General features: G+C 33.6%; 1 protein-coding gene across 2 annotated transcripts; it reads left to right on the top strand.

The window, feature by feature from the left end:
- Positions 1-9,850: 9,850 nt before the first annotated feature.
- LOC104098282 (tubby-like F-box protein 5) lies at positions 9,851-13,048 on the top strand. Of its 2 annotated transcripts, none has more exons than XM_009604976.4 (5): positions 9,851-10,127; positions 10,859-11,238; positions 11,336-11,423; positions 11,758-11,887; positions 12,166-13,048. In XM_009604976.4, the coding sequence occupies exons 2-5, from the start codon at positions 10,888-10,890 to the stop codon at positions 12,833-12,835; spliced, it is 1,239 nt and encodes a 412-aa protein (XP_009603271.1). In that variant the 5' UTR covers positions 9,851-10,127; positions 10,859-10,887; the 3' UTR covers positions 12,836-13,048. The 2 variants fall into 2 exon arrangements, with proteins under 2 accessions (XP_009603271.1, XP_009603272.1); XM_009604977.4 differs by having other exon boundaries at positions 9,877-10,127; positions 10,864-11,238.
- The last annotated feature ends 5,111 nt before the right edge of the window (positions 13,049-18,159 follow it).

Here is an 18,159-nt window from a genome sequence, read left to right as displayed (position 1 = left end):
TACAAACAGAAGAAACCCTCAGAATTGAAGAAATAGATAATAATATAGATGACCAAGAGTCAGAATCAAGCGAAATAAGTGAAACATATACAGAACTTTTAGAAAATATAGAAAAAACAAAAAATGTAGAAGTAAATACAGGAGATGTAAAAATGGAAGAAAAACCTAGTACATCAGGTGTAAAAAATCCAAAAGGATTATACCCAAATTATTATACAGCCAATTATGAACAACATGATAGATATAATACACTATGGGATAGTAGATTAAATAAAAAATGGACACCAAAACCAATATCAGAACAATATAACTTTTTAGATTTAGATTGCGTAGCAGATATAAATAAAACAATCCAACTATGGATAGGATATGTATCTAAACAATTGGTAGATAATAAAATAGGAATGACAGAAACACCAGGATATATAGAAAGAACACTTATAGGAACGGTAAAATTATGGTTACAAAATTTAACTAGAGAAAGTATAGATACCTTAAGAAGCAATAAAAAATTTAATGGTGAAATAGCAACAACAAATATAGAAATATTATACAAATATGAAATAGCTATAAGAAACGAATTTAGTAGCATGACTACAGAAATTGAAGAACAAAATAAGGAAAAACAAATAAATAGAAACCTAATAACAAAATTAGCAATATGTAATATGTGCTATATAGACGAATATACTTGTGCATTTAGAGAATATTATTATAAAGGAACATATAATACAGAAGAGAGCAAAGAAATAAGAAAACTATATTTCACAAAATTACCAGAACCTTTTAACTCTAAAATAATAAAAGACTGGAATGAAGCAGGATTAACAGATACTTTAGGAGCTAGAATAAAATTTCTACAACAATGGTTTGTACAAATATGTGAAAAATATAAAGAAGAAGCAAAAATAGAAAAAACATTAATAAAAAATTTAAGATGTTGTAAAAACAAAACAGCACCACAATTTGGATGTACAGATAAATACTATAATAAAAAATGGAAAACAAAGAAATATAATAAATACAAGTCAAAATATAAAAATAAAAAACCACGAAAAAGATATTATGTAAAAAATTATCAGAATAAAAGACCATTTAGACCAAAAAAGAAATTAACAGAATGTACTTGTTATAACTGTGGAAAATTAGGACATATAGCTAAAGACTGTAAAGCACCTAGAAACTTAAAGAAAAAACAAATAACTGAAATCATAATTGATGATGAAGAATATATGCAAATGGAATATATAGACTATGAACTAGATAGTGAAGATAGTGTATATGAAATATCAGATATAGAAGATGAAATAGGAGATGAAATAACTAAAGAAGATGATGAAACCTAATGACTGAAAAAGAAATAAAAATAATAACACGAGAAGAATATAAAGATGAAGAATCCTCAGAACAAAAGATTATATTTGATAATAGTATATTTGAACAAATAAAAGGAAAAGAATTAGACCTCAGTGTCGAAAAAATATTTGAAGTACCTACAATAAAAAATTGGTTCAAAAGACAAAAAGAAGAATACTACGTAGTTAGCCAAAAAGAACATATAATTGACTGTAAATATACAAAAGGAAAAGCCAAAATACCAATAATAAACAAAAGAATAATAAACAAAGAAATACAAGATATAAAGGCAAAAAACCCAATTAAATATGTACACCTAGGAGGAACTGAAATATTAATAAAAGCATGTTTTAGAGAAGGAATAGATACCCCTATAGAAATATATTTAGCAGATGATAGAATAATCCAACCTATAGAAAAAAGCATAATAAGTGCAATAAAAGGAAATCTTATATACCAAAAATTTAAATTCATAATAAGCGCCAATTATTCAATAGCAATAAACGATAGGAATATAGATAAATCATTAGTATTATACTGGAAAATGTCAGGAATAGAATTAACACCTGGAAGTAAGATATTTACAGCTAGATGTAAAAACTTATACGTTTTAACAACAAAACATAAAATAGCAGCAAAAAATAAAATTAATAAAATAAAAATAGAAAATCCATTTGAAAGAATAGTTACAGTTATTGATAATAATGAATATAGTTATAAAGAAATTGACATGGAAGAAGACTTAGAAATAGTAAAAGAAAGATTAAGTACATCAAGTATACCAAACCAATTAACTTATGAAACACCAACATCATCAAGGATAAGTACATCAAGAAGGGAATATATAATCCCAAAAAACTTAATAAGAAACACAAAAGAAAAAATAAATCCATACCATTACTATATAACTGGAATCATGGAACAAAGAAAATATCAAATATTAATAAATACAGGTCAAGAAGAAAATTATATCACAAGAGAGTTAGTAACAGAAACTGAAATAATAACTACTGAACAACTATGCCCTGAATTACCCAAGGAATTAATAATAAATGAAGAAATAACAGAAAAAGAAATAATTATTGGAGGAATACCTTTGATAATACAATTTAAAATATATCAAGAAAACGAAAACGAAAATATTACATTAGGAATAAAATGGTTAGAAAAAGTAAAACCATACAATCTAGGAGATAAACAATTAACCATAACACACAAAGATAAGAAAATAATAATAAAAAGAACAGAAGAATGAAAATATATATACTCGCAAAAATCATAGTAGAAGGATATTATAATAGATACTATACACCAATGATAGATACAGGAGCAGAAGCTAACATATGTAAATATAATTGTTTACCAACAGATAAATGGGAAAAATTAAAAACACCTATGGTAGTAACAGGATTTAATAATGAAGGTAGTATGATTAACTACAGAGCCAAGAATATAAAAATACAAATATGGGATAAAATATTAACTATAGAAGAAATATATAACTTTGAATTCACTACAAAGGATGGTGTCCATTTTTTATTTAATCTACTATCCCATAGTGTATTATATCTATCATGTTGTTCATAATTGGCTGTATAATAATTTGGGTATAATCCTTTTGGATTTTTTACACCTGATGTACTAGGTTTTTCTTCCATTTTTACATCTCCTGTATTTACTTCTACATTTTTTGTTTTTTCTATATTTTCTAAAAGTTCTGTATATGTTTCACTTATTTCGCTTGATTCTGACTCTTGGTCATCTATATTATTATCTATTTCTTCAATTCTGAGGGTTTCTTCTGTTTGTAATATTTGTTTAAATTTATTTATTTCATCTGTTAATTCTATTTCTTTATTCTTTTCTCTTTGCTTGTTTTCATATAGTGCTTTTAACATATTTAACTCTTTTTCTAATGCCATAATCTTTGTATTTTTGGTTTCTTCCAATTCTTGTATTTCTTTGCTTGCTTGTTTCTTAATAATTTCAATTTCTTTTTTCTTATCAATTTCCTCATTTTCTCTACTTATTCTTGTCATAGCTGTTAAGCTATCTTCTAATCTTGCTGTTAGCCTTTCGTTTATGAAATAAAACAGGCTACATCTTCAGGCCAAGGGCTTCTCTCTCCTCTCTCTTCTCTTCTCACAAGAAATACTTACAGATAAAATACTTAAAGATAAAATACAGGAAAGCTATGGAAGATAAGCAAGCTATGAATCAGCAAGAAAATATGAAAGATCAACAAGAAGACACCAAGAATCTACAAAAACAGGTATGTAACACTATAAACATGACTAGCTAAACTAGTATATTCCTGATAATCTCATACATGTAGATTATAATTATCCATCATATAATAGTACTGTTATAAAAATCATCTTGAGTAAGTTTGCCATGAAAATATGCTAAGAGTAGGTAAGCCCAGACTATGCATCCTAAAGTTGAAACCGGTAGGCAGAAGGCCGTTTAGGGGAGTAAACAAGAGTTGAAGCGCTGTTAGGGTAACTGATTGAAGCAGAAAATCATGGTAGTGACTAAAAAAGATGATTAAAATAACTTATTATAATATGATGAATAAGGATAATAGACATAGAGATTAAAAAGAATATGTTTTAGCAAATCAAGCAAAGAAATACAACAATTGGAAGAAACCAAAAATACAAAGATTATGGCATTAGAAAAAGAGTTAAATATGTTAAAAGCACTATATGAAAACAAGCAAAGAGAAAAGAATAAAGAAATAGAATTAACAGATGAAATAAATAAATTTAAACAAATATTACAAACAGAAGAAACCCTCAGAATTGAAGAAATAGATAATAATATAGATGACCAAGAGTCAGAATCAAGCGAAATAAGTGAAACATATACAGAACTTTTAGAAAATATAGAAAAAACAAAAAATGTAGAAGTAAATACAGGAGATGTAAAAATGGAAGAAAAACCTAGTACATCAGGTGTAAAAAATCCAAAAGGATTATACCCAAATTATTATACAGCCAATTATGAACAACATGATAGATATAATACACTATGGGATAGTAGATTAAATAAAAAATGGACACCAAAATCAATATCAGAACAATATAACTTTTTAGATTTAGATTGCGTAGCAGATATAAATAAAACAATCCAGAATCTGACTCTTGACTCTTACTATTCATGAACGACCTTTATTGTTCATGAAACTGACTCTTGACTCTTACTATTTCATGAACGACCTTTACTGTTCATGAAACTGACTCTTACTATTTACTTTACGACTTTTACAAAAAACAAAATAACATAAAGAAAAGAAAGGAATCTAATATTTCTTTCATATTATTTTGTCTGCCATATTTCTTTGTCTAGCTTGTCGTCTTCTTCTTCAGTAATCTTCTTCTTGTTTATTCCAGTTGTACGTCTGGAACAATATTATCTTCTCCTTTGCATTTTGAGCATATGTGATCTGGATATTTGTGACTGATTAACTTGCAATATCTTGTTAATAATTCTGGAGAAATAAAATTTGTCCTTATAGCTCTTGTGGTTGTAGATTGTTCTGGCTTCAAAAGACTCAAGACCCATTGTCTTAATTCTTCCATATCTGGTTCTCGTATTTCTCTGCAGTTTGAATATATCATTGTCTGTTCTCTTGAATAATAACTCCAAATAGCATTCTGGTTTAGGTAGTTGTTTGCTAGTTCATTTAGTATAGTGGATATTCCGATAATCCTTTTATTTGCATAAAAGTCTGGAATATTTATTTTTTCTATTTCTTCTTGTTCTTCTATTTTTTCCGGTACTAGCATTTCTCTTGTAAGTCCGATCTTGATAACTTGTATGATGGGTTTTATTTCTTCATATAGTATCTCTGCTGTAGCTGAATAGAATCGTATATAGAATAGTGTTCCTTTGGTTATTCTTTTGTACTGCATAAATGCTCTGTATACTTCTGGTACTATGAACTAGATAGTGAAGATAGTGTATATGAAATATCAGATATAGAAACAAAGCAGAAATTATGAAGAATCAGATAGAATTTTTAGGTATACAAATAGATAAAAATGGAATAAAAATGCAAACACATATAGTACAAAAAATAATCAATCTTAATGAAAACATAGATACAAAAAAGAAATTACAATCATTTTTAGGACTAGTAAACCAAGTAAGAGAATATATACCGAACCATTTGGGTTTTGATGGATTTAGTATATTGATGGTTGTTTGTGGATTATAACTCTATGTTTATGTATTTGAATCGTTTTTGGAAGATTTAATTATTGTATCTATGTTCACTTGTTCTTGTAATCAAAAGAGGCATAATTTATGATATATTTGCACTATATTGTTAGTTGAGTTCATAGATTCTTCTAAGTAATCGAAAGAAGCTAGTTGAATCCTTGATTAAACCTAGTTAGGAGGATAATCGAAAGAGGTTCTCCTAAAGACCAATCCATTACGAATTCTTGCATATATTCACCGAGCTTAAATTGGTTCATATTTTGAGGTTGAAACTTAATCGAGAGAGGAGTTTTTACCAAATATTTGTACTGATAATTATGTGAATTCAAGAGACTCACTTGAACATTAGAAGTGAATTATCTAGACTTAGATCCCGAACAATTATCTTGCACCTATCCTATCAGCCTATATTTTCTCCCATTGATAACTTCCTTGCTTACCTTTGTTGAGATTGTTATTAGTCAATAGTTGTAGATTTTAGATTATTAATTATATCCTCCTGGATAGCAATCTAGCTACAAACTATGATAATACTGTTTAAATTCAATCCCTATGGACACGATATTATATTGTACTATCTTTGACTAGCGAGCACAATTTAAGTGTGTGTTTTACGCTTGTCAGTGGTGCTCACCAGCAATAGTATATTTTGATGTTTGCCACATTCCAGTTTCTCGACAACTTTACTCCGTCTCGATTTTCTAAGTCGTATGACCCTTTCTCGATGACAGCTGAAACCTGGTAGTGGCCTTCCCATGTCGGACCTAGCTTTCCTGCGTTGAGCTCCAGGGTGTTATGAGTTACTTTACTTAAAACTAAGTCTCCTACTTTGAAATAATGGAGGTTAGCTCTTGGATTATAATATCTTTCCACTCTCTGTTTTTGGGCTGCCATCCTTATATACGCCAAGTCCTTGTGTTCGTCGAGCACCTTTAAGTTGACCAATAATGCTTCGTTATTTGTTTCTTCATCCGCCCAGAAGTATCTCAGGGTAGGCTTTCCTAATTCCACCGGGATCAAGGCTTCTGCTCCATATACGAGAGAGAAAAGTGTCTCCCATGTGCTTGATTGGCCGTTGTTCAATATGACCATAGTACTCCTAGTAGCTCTTCGGGCCATTTGCCGTTGGCTGCTTCCAACCTCTTTTTGAGATTTCGGATAATCACCTTGTTTATTGATTCTGCTTGACCATTTGCGCTTGGGTGATAAGGTAATGTTGTGATTCTTTTGATTTTCAAGTCTTTAATGAATTTTTTAATCTTAGCGCCTATAAATTATGACATGTTGTCGTAGGCTATCTCTTTTGGTATCCCAAATTTGCAAATTATATTCTCCCACAAGAAATCTATCACTTCACACTTGCCAATTTTCTGGTAAGGACCTGATTCAACCCATTTAGAAAAATAGTCAGTTAAAATCAAAATAAATCTTACCTTACCGGGGATCGGGGGCGGCGGACCAGCTATATCCATTCCCCACTTCATGAATGGCCAAGGTGATAGAATCGAGTGCAATAACTTTGCCGGTTGGTGTACCAACGGTGCATGGTATTGACACTTATCGCATTTATGAACATAATCCTTGGTGTCTTGTTCCATCCGGGGCCAGTAATATCCTGCCCTAATCAACTTTAATACCAATGAGTCTGCACCCCATTAACATCCGTAGATCCCTTCGCGAACTTCTCTCATGACGTAGTTAGCCTCGGAGGCTCATAAGCATCAGGCCAACGGGCCTTGAAAAGATTTTATAAACAATTGATCTCCCATAAAGCAGTATCGAGATATTTTCGTGTGGAACACCCGAGATGCCTTAGGATCTTCATATAGCTTTCCCTGCTCGAGATAGTCAATAATCTCATTTCTCCAGTCCCAAACCAAATTGGTCACGTTTACTTCGTAATAGCCATATGCGTCCAATATCGAATGCATAAGATGCACGACCGTACCATTCTCATTGTTGTTACCAGATCTGCTACCGTTCCCCAGGTCCTATCGAAGCTGACTTCGCCCCTTGGGGTGTAGTTGTCTACCCTCTGTGTTGTTTGGTTTGCGGGAGCACCAGGAGGAACTGGACCCTGTTCATTCGCGTTGTTGAAAGCGCCTGACAACGCTTGCCTCAACTCCGTCATGACCTAATCTTGTCGTGAGAGGTGGCCCATAGTAGCCTTTTGTTGCTCCCTCAGGATCCTTACTATTTCAGCGACGTGCTCATCTTCAGCATCAGCAGGAGTTGCCTCTCGAACATATCGTAGATATTGCCCGCCATGGACCGGCGTGGCCTTATCTCCCTCGTTGCGGGTATCACTGATCGAGTCTTCGTGCTGAGGCTGATTTTCTTGGGCCTCAACGTTCTGTGATCATTATCTGTCATTCTTTATGATTTTTGCTAAGAACAAAGAATCAAATAGGTTAGTAATAGATGCAATGATCAACTCAATTACACAAATGTCTAGGCCCCACGGTAGGCGCCAAACTGTTTATCCGTAAAATATTACAGTTGAATTTATACGTGGTTTATAGACAAGTGAATCGATTTGATCCCAAAATGATAAATAAATTAAATAAGAATGTAAGACTTAGGATTTGAAGTCAAGATAAAACAACAGAAATCTTGATTTTGGGAGCAAAGCTTCCGGAGGCAATAATAGCGATCTTAATAAGTAAGAAGATAAAATATTATTGAGCTTTGACCAGTATATAGCATGAGCTTGTTAGAAAATCCGTGTCCTTTACAATGGTTGTTGAACTCATTATTTATAGTTGCTCGTAGGGAACAAGGTCCTAAGATCAAGCCCTTCTTAAATGATAATTATGGGGGCTATTGAAAAATGTGTAACGACATGCTATGAATGCCATATTCTCTGTAACGAGCTACGTACTTAATGCTATAGAATATTCTCCATTAAATATTACCGGATGACAAACATTTATTTTGTCTTTATGTGCAGCATTCTCTTCGGGAACAAACGAGATTGCTGCCCTCGGACTTGATTGCCGCCTTGGACTTGATTGCCTTTTGCCTCGCTTTACATCTGCTTTCGGCTCCACGTATCGTTTTATTATACGAGCATTTAATATGAATATATTTTACCCTATACAATTCCAGATTAGGTTCCCAAACAAACAGAAAAACATTTATTGTGTAACTCAAAATTTGAAATAGTATAATGTATATCCTATGACAAAATTCGTACCAGAAAAATAAATAATCAGGAAATGGAATATAATCTCAATTTATTATTTGGATATTACATATTCAAACCAAAACACTTTTGAGTCATGATTTTGTCACGTTGCATGCTTACATACTTTACCATTGTTGTCCTCTTAAAATACCATGACCGAATTAAGGACCATCATACCTTTTCCTCCATAAGTCACTTGTTATGTCCCCCCACCACCTCCAACGTTAAAACATTACTCTCCGTCCCACTTAAGCTTAATAATTGACATAGATGCTCCCAAAAAAAAAAAAAATTACCCATATTTAATTTCACATTAATTATCATAACAAAATCATGTACTCCTATTGAAGTAAAAATTCCTTTTTATAATCATGATAAGTGATAAAGCTTATACACCTCAGTAAGGTTTTTTTTACCTTATGCTGATCTCATCGCTTCGATTATTCTATCAGCATATCTCACCTTATCTTTCTGATGTTACTAAATACTACGTGTTGTGTTTGCTTCTTTTACCTTTATCTTGACCCAAAATTTTTCGAAAACAATCACTCTATCTATACAAGATAGGGGTAAGGTCTACGTATACTTTACCCCAAACCTTACTTTATGGAATTACACTATGTCTGTTGTTGTTGTACTCCTCACCTACGTTAGTTGACAAAGATGTGAAATTAACATATTAATTTAATTTTGCAAATGTTACTAACAACATAATAAAAAATTAAAATGATGGCTGAAAAGTTTGCTCGACATAGAAAATTACACTTCAAAGTTAAAATCTGAATAGTAAAATGAATTTGAATTCATGAGAATTATATAAAATATTATTGTCAAAATATTTTAAACGTAATTAAATAAAATTAGTGTTAATATAATTGTGAATTGGAGTAGTATCTTTTCTATAATTATAAGTCTAATCATAGCCAATAATTTTGTTTAAATTTTGACCATTTCTATTTTATTTTTTAGCTCATTAGGAAATGAAAAGGAAATAAATTTTAAAAGACTGAATAATGGGGGGGGGGGGGGGGGATAGGTGGGGCTACACTTAATATCCAAATTAAGGGCGTGAAAACATTTGGGTGTGGGAAAACTTTGATAGATACACACACAGATATAGGAGCCCCTTTTCTCTTCCTAGCTCGTGACTTTTTTCCTTTCAATTTGTTGGCGGAGTTAACGACGGTTTCATTGGTGGTACTGGTACCACTGGTGGTTCCGGCGATATGATATAAGTCTAAAGTTTTGCCGATCCAGGGTTCCGCCTGACCTCATTTAACCGCGTTTTTATCTTCATACCTTTTTCAATCTCTACATTCCGGAGCTTTATTCGATCCATTTCATCTTCTTTGTTCAGGTTTTCTTCTACCATTTCTATGTTTTTGATACATTTCTGTTTTATTTTTTGGGTTTTCTGGATGCATTCCTCTTCTTTTTCTTATTCTATTCTTCTCTCCCCTAGCTGCATGTCGGCTCTGCTTTTGGTCCTAGGCGGAGACAGTAAAAATGAAAGCTTTTGAGATCCCACATTTTTATTTTTCTTTGGAGGAAATGCGCATTTTGATTTTCGGGTTGTTATTGGTGCATCCGAATGGGAACATTTGAGTGCTAAAGTTTTGATTTTTGAATCGTGGGATGTGCTAGGAATGATTTAAATTTCAATTGTTGCTAGATTATTCGTCCCCCATTTGTGCAATTTCAGTTCTGATCATTGGATGGTTACCTGTTTATTACCTTATTGCAGATCTTCTTTTTACTCCATCAGAAAAGAAAACAAAAAGCATGTTTATTTTCAATCAAAATATAGAGGATAAACCTCCATGTTAGATTTAAAGAACATATATATTTAGTTAATATCTAGTTTATCTTAAAAGACAAATTTAGTATGGAATAAATGGGATGGAATAGAGCAGAATGGTTACAACCTAAAGGAAAATCATATAATTGAATCAGCAAATTTGGATTTGAGGCTTAGTTAATTGATTGGTTGATGTGGTTTAAAGGTGAAAATTGTTGGAAAATTCTTTCCTCATGTACATTCAGTCAATGCTCGAAATGTGGTAAAGTTCCTTTCTTTGTTTATTGAAGGAAAGGTTCAATTCATGTGATTGATAGAAATGTCATTCAAGAGCTTTGTTCGTGAGTTGAGGGAGATGAAAGATGGGATAGGGAATATATCAAGGAGGGGAGCAGAAAGAAAGCAGCATTGGAGCAACAGAACCCGGGCACATATTGTCCCTGATGTGGCCCTCTCTGATCCCATTGAACAAGGGCAATGGGCAAATTTACCACCAGAACTTCTTTTGGATATCATCCGCAGGGTTGAAGAGAGTGAGGCATCATGGCCTGCTCGTTCTGTGATTGTCTTTTGCGCATCTGTTTGCAAATCATGGAGGGAAATTACCAAGGAGATTGTTAAGACCCCTGAGGAATGTGGTAGGCTTACCTTTCCCATTTCACTGAAGCAGGTAGTCTCCTTAATCTATTTCAGTCTCCTTTTTATTGCTATTGTTGATGTTAATTTAAGCTTTTAGAATGATTTTTTTGTTTCCAATTTTAAATCAGCCGGGTCCCCGTGAATCCCCAATCCAGTGTTTTATCAAACGGGACAGAGCTAATTCAGTTTATCGCCTCTACTTTGGCATGACTCCATGTAAGTAATATCTTCTGCCTATCCTAAACTTCTCTTCTTTTAAGACTTTAAATGCGAGAGGGATATCCTCTTAAAATGATTCCTTGTCTGTGAACCAGCTTCGAGCTTTCTTTTGTATTCGATTAATTAACAGAGTTTGTCTTGTAAACATTTGAAGATCCTACTTTAACGGGGAACTTACTTTTAGGCTGATGTCTGACATTCAATTTAGTACACCGGATCGGAAATGCAAAACCTTTTATGACTTCTGGTTAATATTTGTGGTCTATGTTTTTCATTGGAAAATATTCCTAGTCAATGAAAGATGCAAAACTGATATTTTACTTCACGACAGCTGAGGATGAGAGGGATAAACTATTATTGGCTGCCAAAAAGATCAGAAGGGCAACAAGCACAGACTTTGTAATTTCATTGGTTGCAGATGATTTTTCTCGGGCTAGCAATACATATGCTGGCAAACTGAGGCAAGTTCTATCAAATTTCCAATTATATTTCCTTCACTCACTCCTCTCCACCCCTTCAAAATAGCAGGAAGCAAAGAAAAGTTTTTTTTTTTCTAAATTTTTTGTTTTATTACATTGAGGGAGGGGGAAGGGAAATGCTACGCTACTGATGGGGTTTGAACCCTCCACATCAACTGTGGAAGACAGGAAGCTCACCAAGTGAGCTGGCCCTCAACCCCAAGAAAAGCTTCTGCGTCACTTAATTTTATCTTAATAATGTCTGAAAACAATTTGACCAGGTCTAACTTTCTTGGAACCAAGTTCTCCATATATGATAGCCAACCTCCAAGTGATGCAGCTATTCAACGACATGGTCGACTTAGTCGGAGATTTCATGCGAAGCAAGTTTCTCCGAGAGTACCTGCGTGCAACTACAAAGTAGCTACCATCTCCTATGAACTCAATGTTCTTCGTACAAGAGGGCCTAGGAGAATGCATTGTCCCATGCACTCCATCCCTCTCTCTTCAATCCAGGAGGGAGGCAGTGCTCCAACACCTACATCATTCCCACAATCGTTTGACGAGAAGACATTTTCTGCACCACTCTCAAAAGCAAAGGAGTCAGCTATAGATATCAACTCCTCTGGCTTTTCAAGGTCAGCAGTGACAGTGACTTCTCAAGAGCTGCTTGTGCTGAAAAACAAGGCTCCTAGATGGCATGAGCAATTGCAATGCTGGTGCTTAAATTTTAAAGGCCGTGTTACAGTGGCTTCTGTAAAAAACTTTCAGCTAGTGGCAGCAGTTGATCCTTCTCACAATATACCAGTAGCAGAACAAGAGAAAGTAATTCTACAGTTCGGAAAAATTGGAAAAGACATCTTCACAATGGACTACCGCTACCCACTTTCTGCTTTCCAAGCTTTTGCGATCTGCTTGAGCAGCTTTGACACGAAACCAGCCTGTGAATGATTTCAGGCAGATTTTAAATCATGATAAACTTTCTTTCTTCTTTTTTGTTGCTTTATGATGTTCTGAATTCATGTTCATTCTCTGAGAAAAGTTCTCAATGCACGGCCCTTTATTTAAATGAGAATTTTAGTTGTGCCGTGTATAGTTTCTCTAATAGTATTCTCATGTTTACTGTTTCCTTGAAGTAAATTTATCCTTTAGCTTTTAAATCCATCATTCAGATTTTTGCCCCTTAAATTGAGAAAATATCGTTGATCTATATAGCCACATTCATGCGCTGAAGTGATTTATGACATACAATCTCCTTCCAATATTTTCATGAGCAGAAGCTCAGTCCAGACCCTTGAGTTTTGCATTTGTACTCTGAACAACAAGATTTCATTAGTTCAATGTTGTGCCTTGGTCATTATAATCAATTAGCTTGTTCCTACCATTTGATTCTCAGCTGTATTCCCTGGTTTGGTACTAGAAGGATGCTTGAGAAGTTGACAGGTTATTCACCTAGTTTTTTTACTATCAATCCTTCGGATTGAACTACTTTAAGAGCATATCCCACTATTTACAACTACATTTTCCTAGGTAGTGAAGCTATACGCCAAATGTCTCGTTAATTCTGTAAGACTCTTCTTTGTAAGCAAAGGTTTTAGCTGATTTAAGAGACTTAAAGAAACCCGCAAGCATAGAGGGTTTTTGTTTGTTTAATATCGAGACAGTTTTCCCTTGGACTTGCCTGGTCATATAGTCCAAATAGATGCATTGAAATTTCAGATGGTTTGTGGAGTAATGGGGTGGTATCTGGTTGAAGCTGATATTTTGGACCAGTTCCAGTTCCAGCTAAGATACATAGAGTTGGGTTACTTTGTCCCAGAGCTCTATTATAAATAAAATCAGGCAACGTTTATACTGAGGAACAGAGAAAAGTGAATAAATGAAACGAAAAATATGCTTACATATAAAACCAAAGCAGCAGTATTAATGTCAACGAAACAAAAGAAGAAAGCGCAGTAGCATTAAGGTTTGCGGAAGGGAAAAGGCCAAAACAGAGAAATTTCCTTATCATTACTGGGAATCATGCCTCGTTTGCTGCCTTCCCTGGCAGTAAGTTTACTTTTCTATGAGATAGAGCCAAAACAAAAAGGAAACAAACAAATATAGCTAACTCGACAGCAACTTTAACCTAGAAATCCCCAATTATTCGTCAATTTATTGAACAAAAAGCAAAAAATGACACGTATGTAATATGTTCTGTCAAAGTTCGGAAAACATCTTTTCCTACCTAGTTTTGTTACTACTTCTAAGTTCTAATCAAAGTTTCTCCTGTGCTTTGTTAAGCCTTGGTGTTATTCTTTTAAAATGTTTGACTACTGAGAATTACTAAATGGCAAACACTCTGCATATCCAATCTAGTATCTGAACACCAAAATGTACCTAACAACTCCATCTTTTAATCAAAGGTGAGATCCCTTTGAAAAGTTAATACTTCTTTTATTAAACACTAAATGTTCAGGATTTGTGGTGTATTCTTTCAAAAAAAATTGAGCTTTAATACATGAATACAAGAAATCGATAGAAAGTAACGGGCCGAATAGTTAGGATTAGCAAGTATGAAAACGATAAGGTTTATCATTGAATTTGTCTAGGTAAACTAGCATATAGTAATTGAAAGCTTAATAAAAATGTCATTTTTACAAAATAAAAATAAAAATAAAATAAAATTGGATATTACTTCTCTAAAAGAAAACTCAAGAACATGTCTTTAAACTAAACGCATTGCTCGACTTTGCCCATTTCCAAACTAATTTTCACTTCTACCTTTCTTGCAATTTATAATACTTCAACTTGTTTGGGTGGGCGTGATTATTGTTGTTTTTGGTATACTTTTTACAAAATTTATTGGATAATTTTTAAAATAAAATTGCTACTTTGATTGAGCCGAGAGTCTAGCAAAAATGTCCTTTCTATATTCGAAAGATAGGCGAACACACTATTCTCTCCAAATTCCACATGTGGACTTACACTAAATTTGTTGTTCTTGTTAGTATTTATAAAATAAAACTGTATAGATCTCGAATCATAGAACAAAAGAATGTGTTTGATAATAGTTGGTAATGTTGGGAACAATTCCCCTACAGAAATAATATTCACAGTAATAAAAGCGGAATAATAACGTAGCTGTAACGACCTAACTTGTCATTTTAAGAATTAACGTTCCATTCAGCGATTTAAGGTCCCGAACAACTTCGTAATATGTATTATGACTTGCGTGTGCGGTCGAATTTGGTTTCGGAAGATTCGGAATTTAATTAAAAAAACAATTCTTATTTTTGAAGTTTAAATGAAAAGAGTTGACAGGAGTTTGACTTTTGAGAAAACGACTCCGGAATGAGATTTTTACGGTGTCAATAGTTTCGTATGGTGATTTCGGACTTAGGCGTATGTCCATATTTGGATTTGGAAGTTTGTAGGACAATTTGACGTATTTTGGCGAAAGTTGAGAAAATGGAAGATTTTATGAAAAATGTTGACCGGGAGTTGACCTTGATGTATCAGGCTTGGACTTCGATTCCCGAAAATTGAATAGCTTCGTTATGTCAGTATGTGTGCAAAATTTAAGGTCATTCTGGATCGATTTATTATGTTTCAGCACAAGACTTAACTTAGGACGAGTATATATATATATATATATATATATATATATATATATATATATATATATATATATATATATATATATATAAGGAGTTATGTGATGGACAACTTATCAAATGAAAGATCTTCGAGTCTAGTTTCTAATGCTTCAAACCGTTCGTCATTTGGACATTTCTATAAGAAGTTACGACCAAATTACCAAAGGCTGGAAGACGAGACTATGGATGCGAAGCATCCGGGGCTGCATCCGAAAGAAGGGTTGGCAGTGAAGTGCTGCCATAGCATCCGGGGCAGCATCCGAAACCTAGAAATCTGGGCCTATCGATACAATTTTGGGGTTCATTTTTTCCACTTCACTTAGACGGATTTTGGAGCTCTTCTTCACTCACTCAAGACCACCAACTCCTCACTTCTTCAAGGTAAGCAATCCCCATTATCTTGATATGAAATTCCATCATTTCTACACTAGTATTGATGAAATCTACATATAAAATACTTAGATCTTCAAGAACTCAAAGGTGGATTTTGCAAGATTTCTTCCAAAAAGGTAATCCTTCACCCTTAGACTTACATGTATGGATTTATTATGAGTATGTGAGCAAGAAATAAGTATTAACACTTATTGGATGATGCTTGGAAGCCATAAATACTTAAACTAGATTATTGGGTGTTGTAGAGATTTTTGTAATGAATTAATTAGCAACAATTGGGTGGATGTGAGTTCATTGATGATTTTAATGGTGCTAAAGAAGGTTGTTTGTAGACAAAGGATGGTTTAGTATCTCTTGTTGGTGGGAAGGATGGATTGTTGGATGAACAAATACCATTACTAGAGGTAGTAAAATGCTATGTTCTCTAGGTGTTTGATAAAATGCCTAAATGACCAAAAATCTAGAAATTTATTTATTAATATTGATGCAATTGTGTTACATTATTGTAGATTGAAGTTTGTTTAGTGTGGTAGACCATCGTAGTATTATTAAGGGGCGAATTTTAGATTTGTGTCGTCCGGAGGTGGCTTCACTCGCGAAGATCATTTAAAGCATTGACTTAGTTTCGTCGAGGTAAGTATCTTGCCTAACCTTGAGTGGGGGAATTACCCCTTAGGCATTGAGTCTTGTGTGTAAATTGTGTAATTGAAAACTATGTACGCGAGGTGACGGGTACGTACTTAGTTTATATGTACAAATTACATTGGTTGAAGTTCGTAGACGCCCTTATGTGTTAAATTAAAAAATTATTGAAACATAGTAAATCCTTTATCTGTCATGCCTAAATCCTTGTTTGTTGAATTTATTTTTATATGATAATTTGGTATGATTGCCACCTTGATTTTTATGTGAATCCCGTATTTTTGTTGAGTTGATATTTCCTAGAGAAAATTTCATTATGGATTATTCATTTGCAAATAATTTATTAAGTAAATTTAAAAAGGAGGCATTAATCTATTTTCCAAAAAATTGGATTTAAAGAAGGCGTTGTTCCTTAATGAATTACTTTCCAGTTCATGTTGTTGAAATTAGTGTTGAGTTATAAAGGCCGTAAATGATATTTGAGGCAAAGTATTAAATTGTGAAATCTTATTTTGTTGAGTTGTTCACTCCCGAATATTTTTGTTAAGATTTTATGCATATTATGATCGAGCCATGGGCTCATTATTATGGAAAATAATGTATTGTTGATTTCTCTGACAAGTTGTGATATTTGAGCACTTGATGTGCAATTTGTGATATGTTATAATATTTGAGTATTTGATGTACAATTTGTGATATGTTATAATATTTGAGCACTTGAGGTGCAATTTGTGATATGTTTTGATATTTGAACACTTGATGTGCAATTTATAATGTGCTGTGATATTTGAGCACTTGAGGTGCAAGTTGTGTTATGATGTGATAATTGGACACTTGAGGTGAGAATTGTGATATATTTTGATATTGATATGCATGCGGTGGTACAAGGTTAGGGTGTTGAAACAGATGCGGTGAAATAAGGGGGGCTTGATACGCGTGGCTAGGAGGGGAACTACTAGAAGTTATGTTGTATGATAAGGGTGGCTAAAATACTGTAACGACCCGACCGACCATTTTGAGCTCTAGCGCATCTTTCAGCAGTTTGAGGCCTTGAGTAGCTTCACTTCAAGTATTATGACTTGCACGTGTGGTCGGAATTGAATTTTGGGAAGTTCGAAGTCGATTCAGATGGAAAATTCTCATTTCGGAAGCTTTAAGTTGGAAGAATCGACCAATGTTGGACTTTTGAGTAAACGATCTCAGAATCGGGATTTGAAAGTTCCAATAAGTTCGCATGATGATTTCGGACTTGGGTGTATGTCTGGATTTGATTTTGGGTGACCCGGGTGCATTTCGGTGCTCATTATGGGAAGTTGGCATTTTGGAAGAATTTCATAAATTTGGGATTGAAGTGTATTTTAATATTATCGATGCCCATTGGGATTCCGAGCCTGGGAATAGCTCCGTATGGTGATTCTGGTCTTAGGAGCGCGTCCGGATGTGGATTTGGAGGTCCGTAGGTTATTTGACGAAAGTTGGAAATTGAAGGTTTTTGGAAGTTTGACCGGGAGTGAAATTTTTGATATCGGGTTCGAATTTCGATTCCGGAAGTTGGAGTAGGTCCGTAATGTTAAATGTGAGTTGTGTGCAAAATTTGAGATT

The sequence above is a fragment of the Nicotiana tomentosiformis genome, chromosome 2 (assembly GCF_000390325.3).
Source record: "Nicotiana tomentosiformis chromosome 2, ASM39032v3, whole genome shotgun sequence".
Classification (NCBI taxonomy): domain Eukaryota; kingdom Viridiplantae; phylum Streptophyta; class Magnoliopsida; order Solanales; family Solanaceae; genus Nicotiana; species Nicotiana tomentosiformis.
The sequence above is the reverse complement of the archived record's forward strand: the minus strand, read 5'-3'. Positions and strand labels throughout refer to the sequence as shown.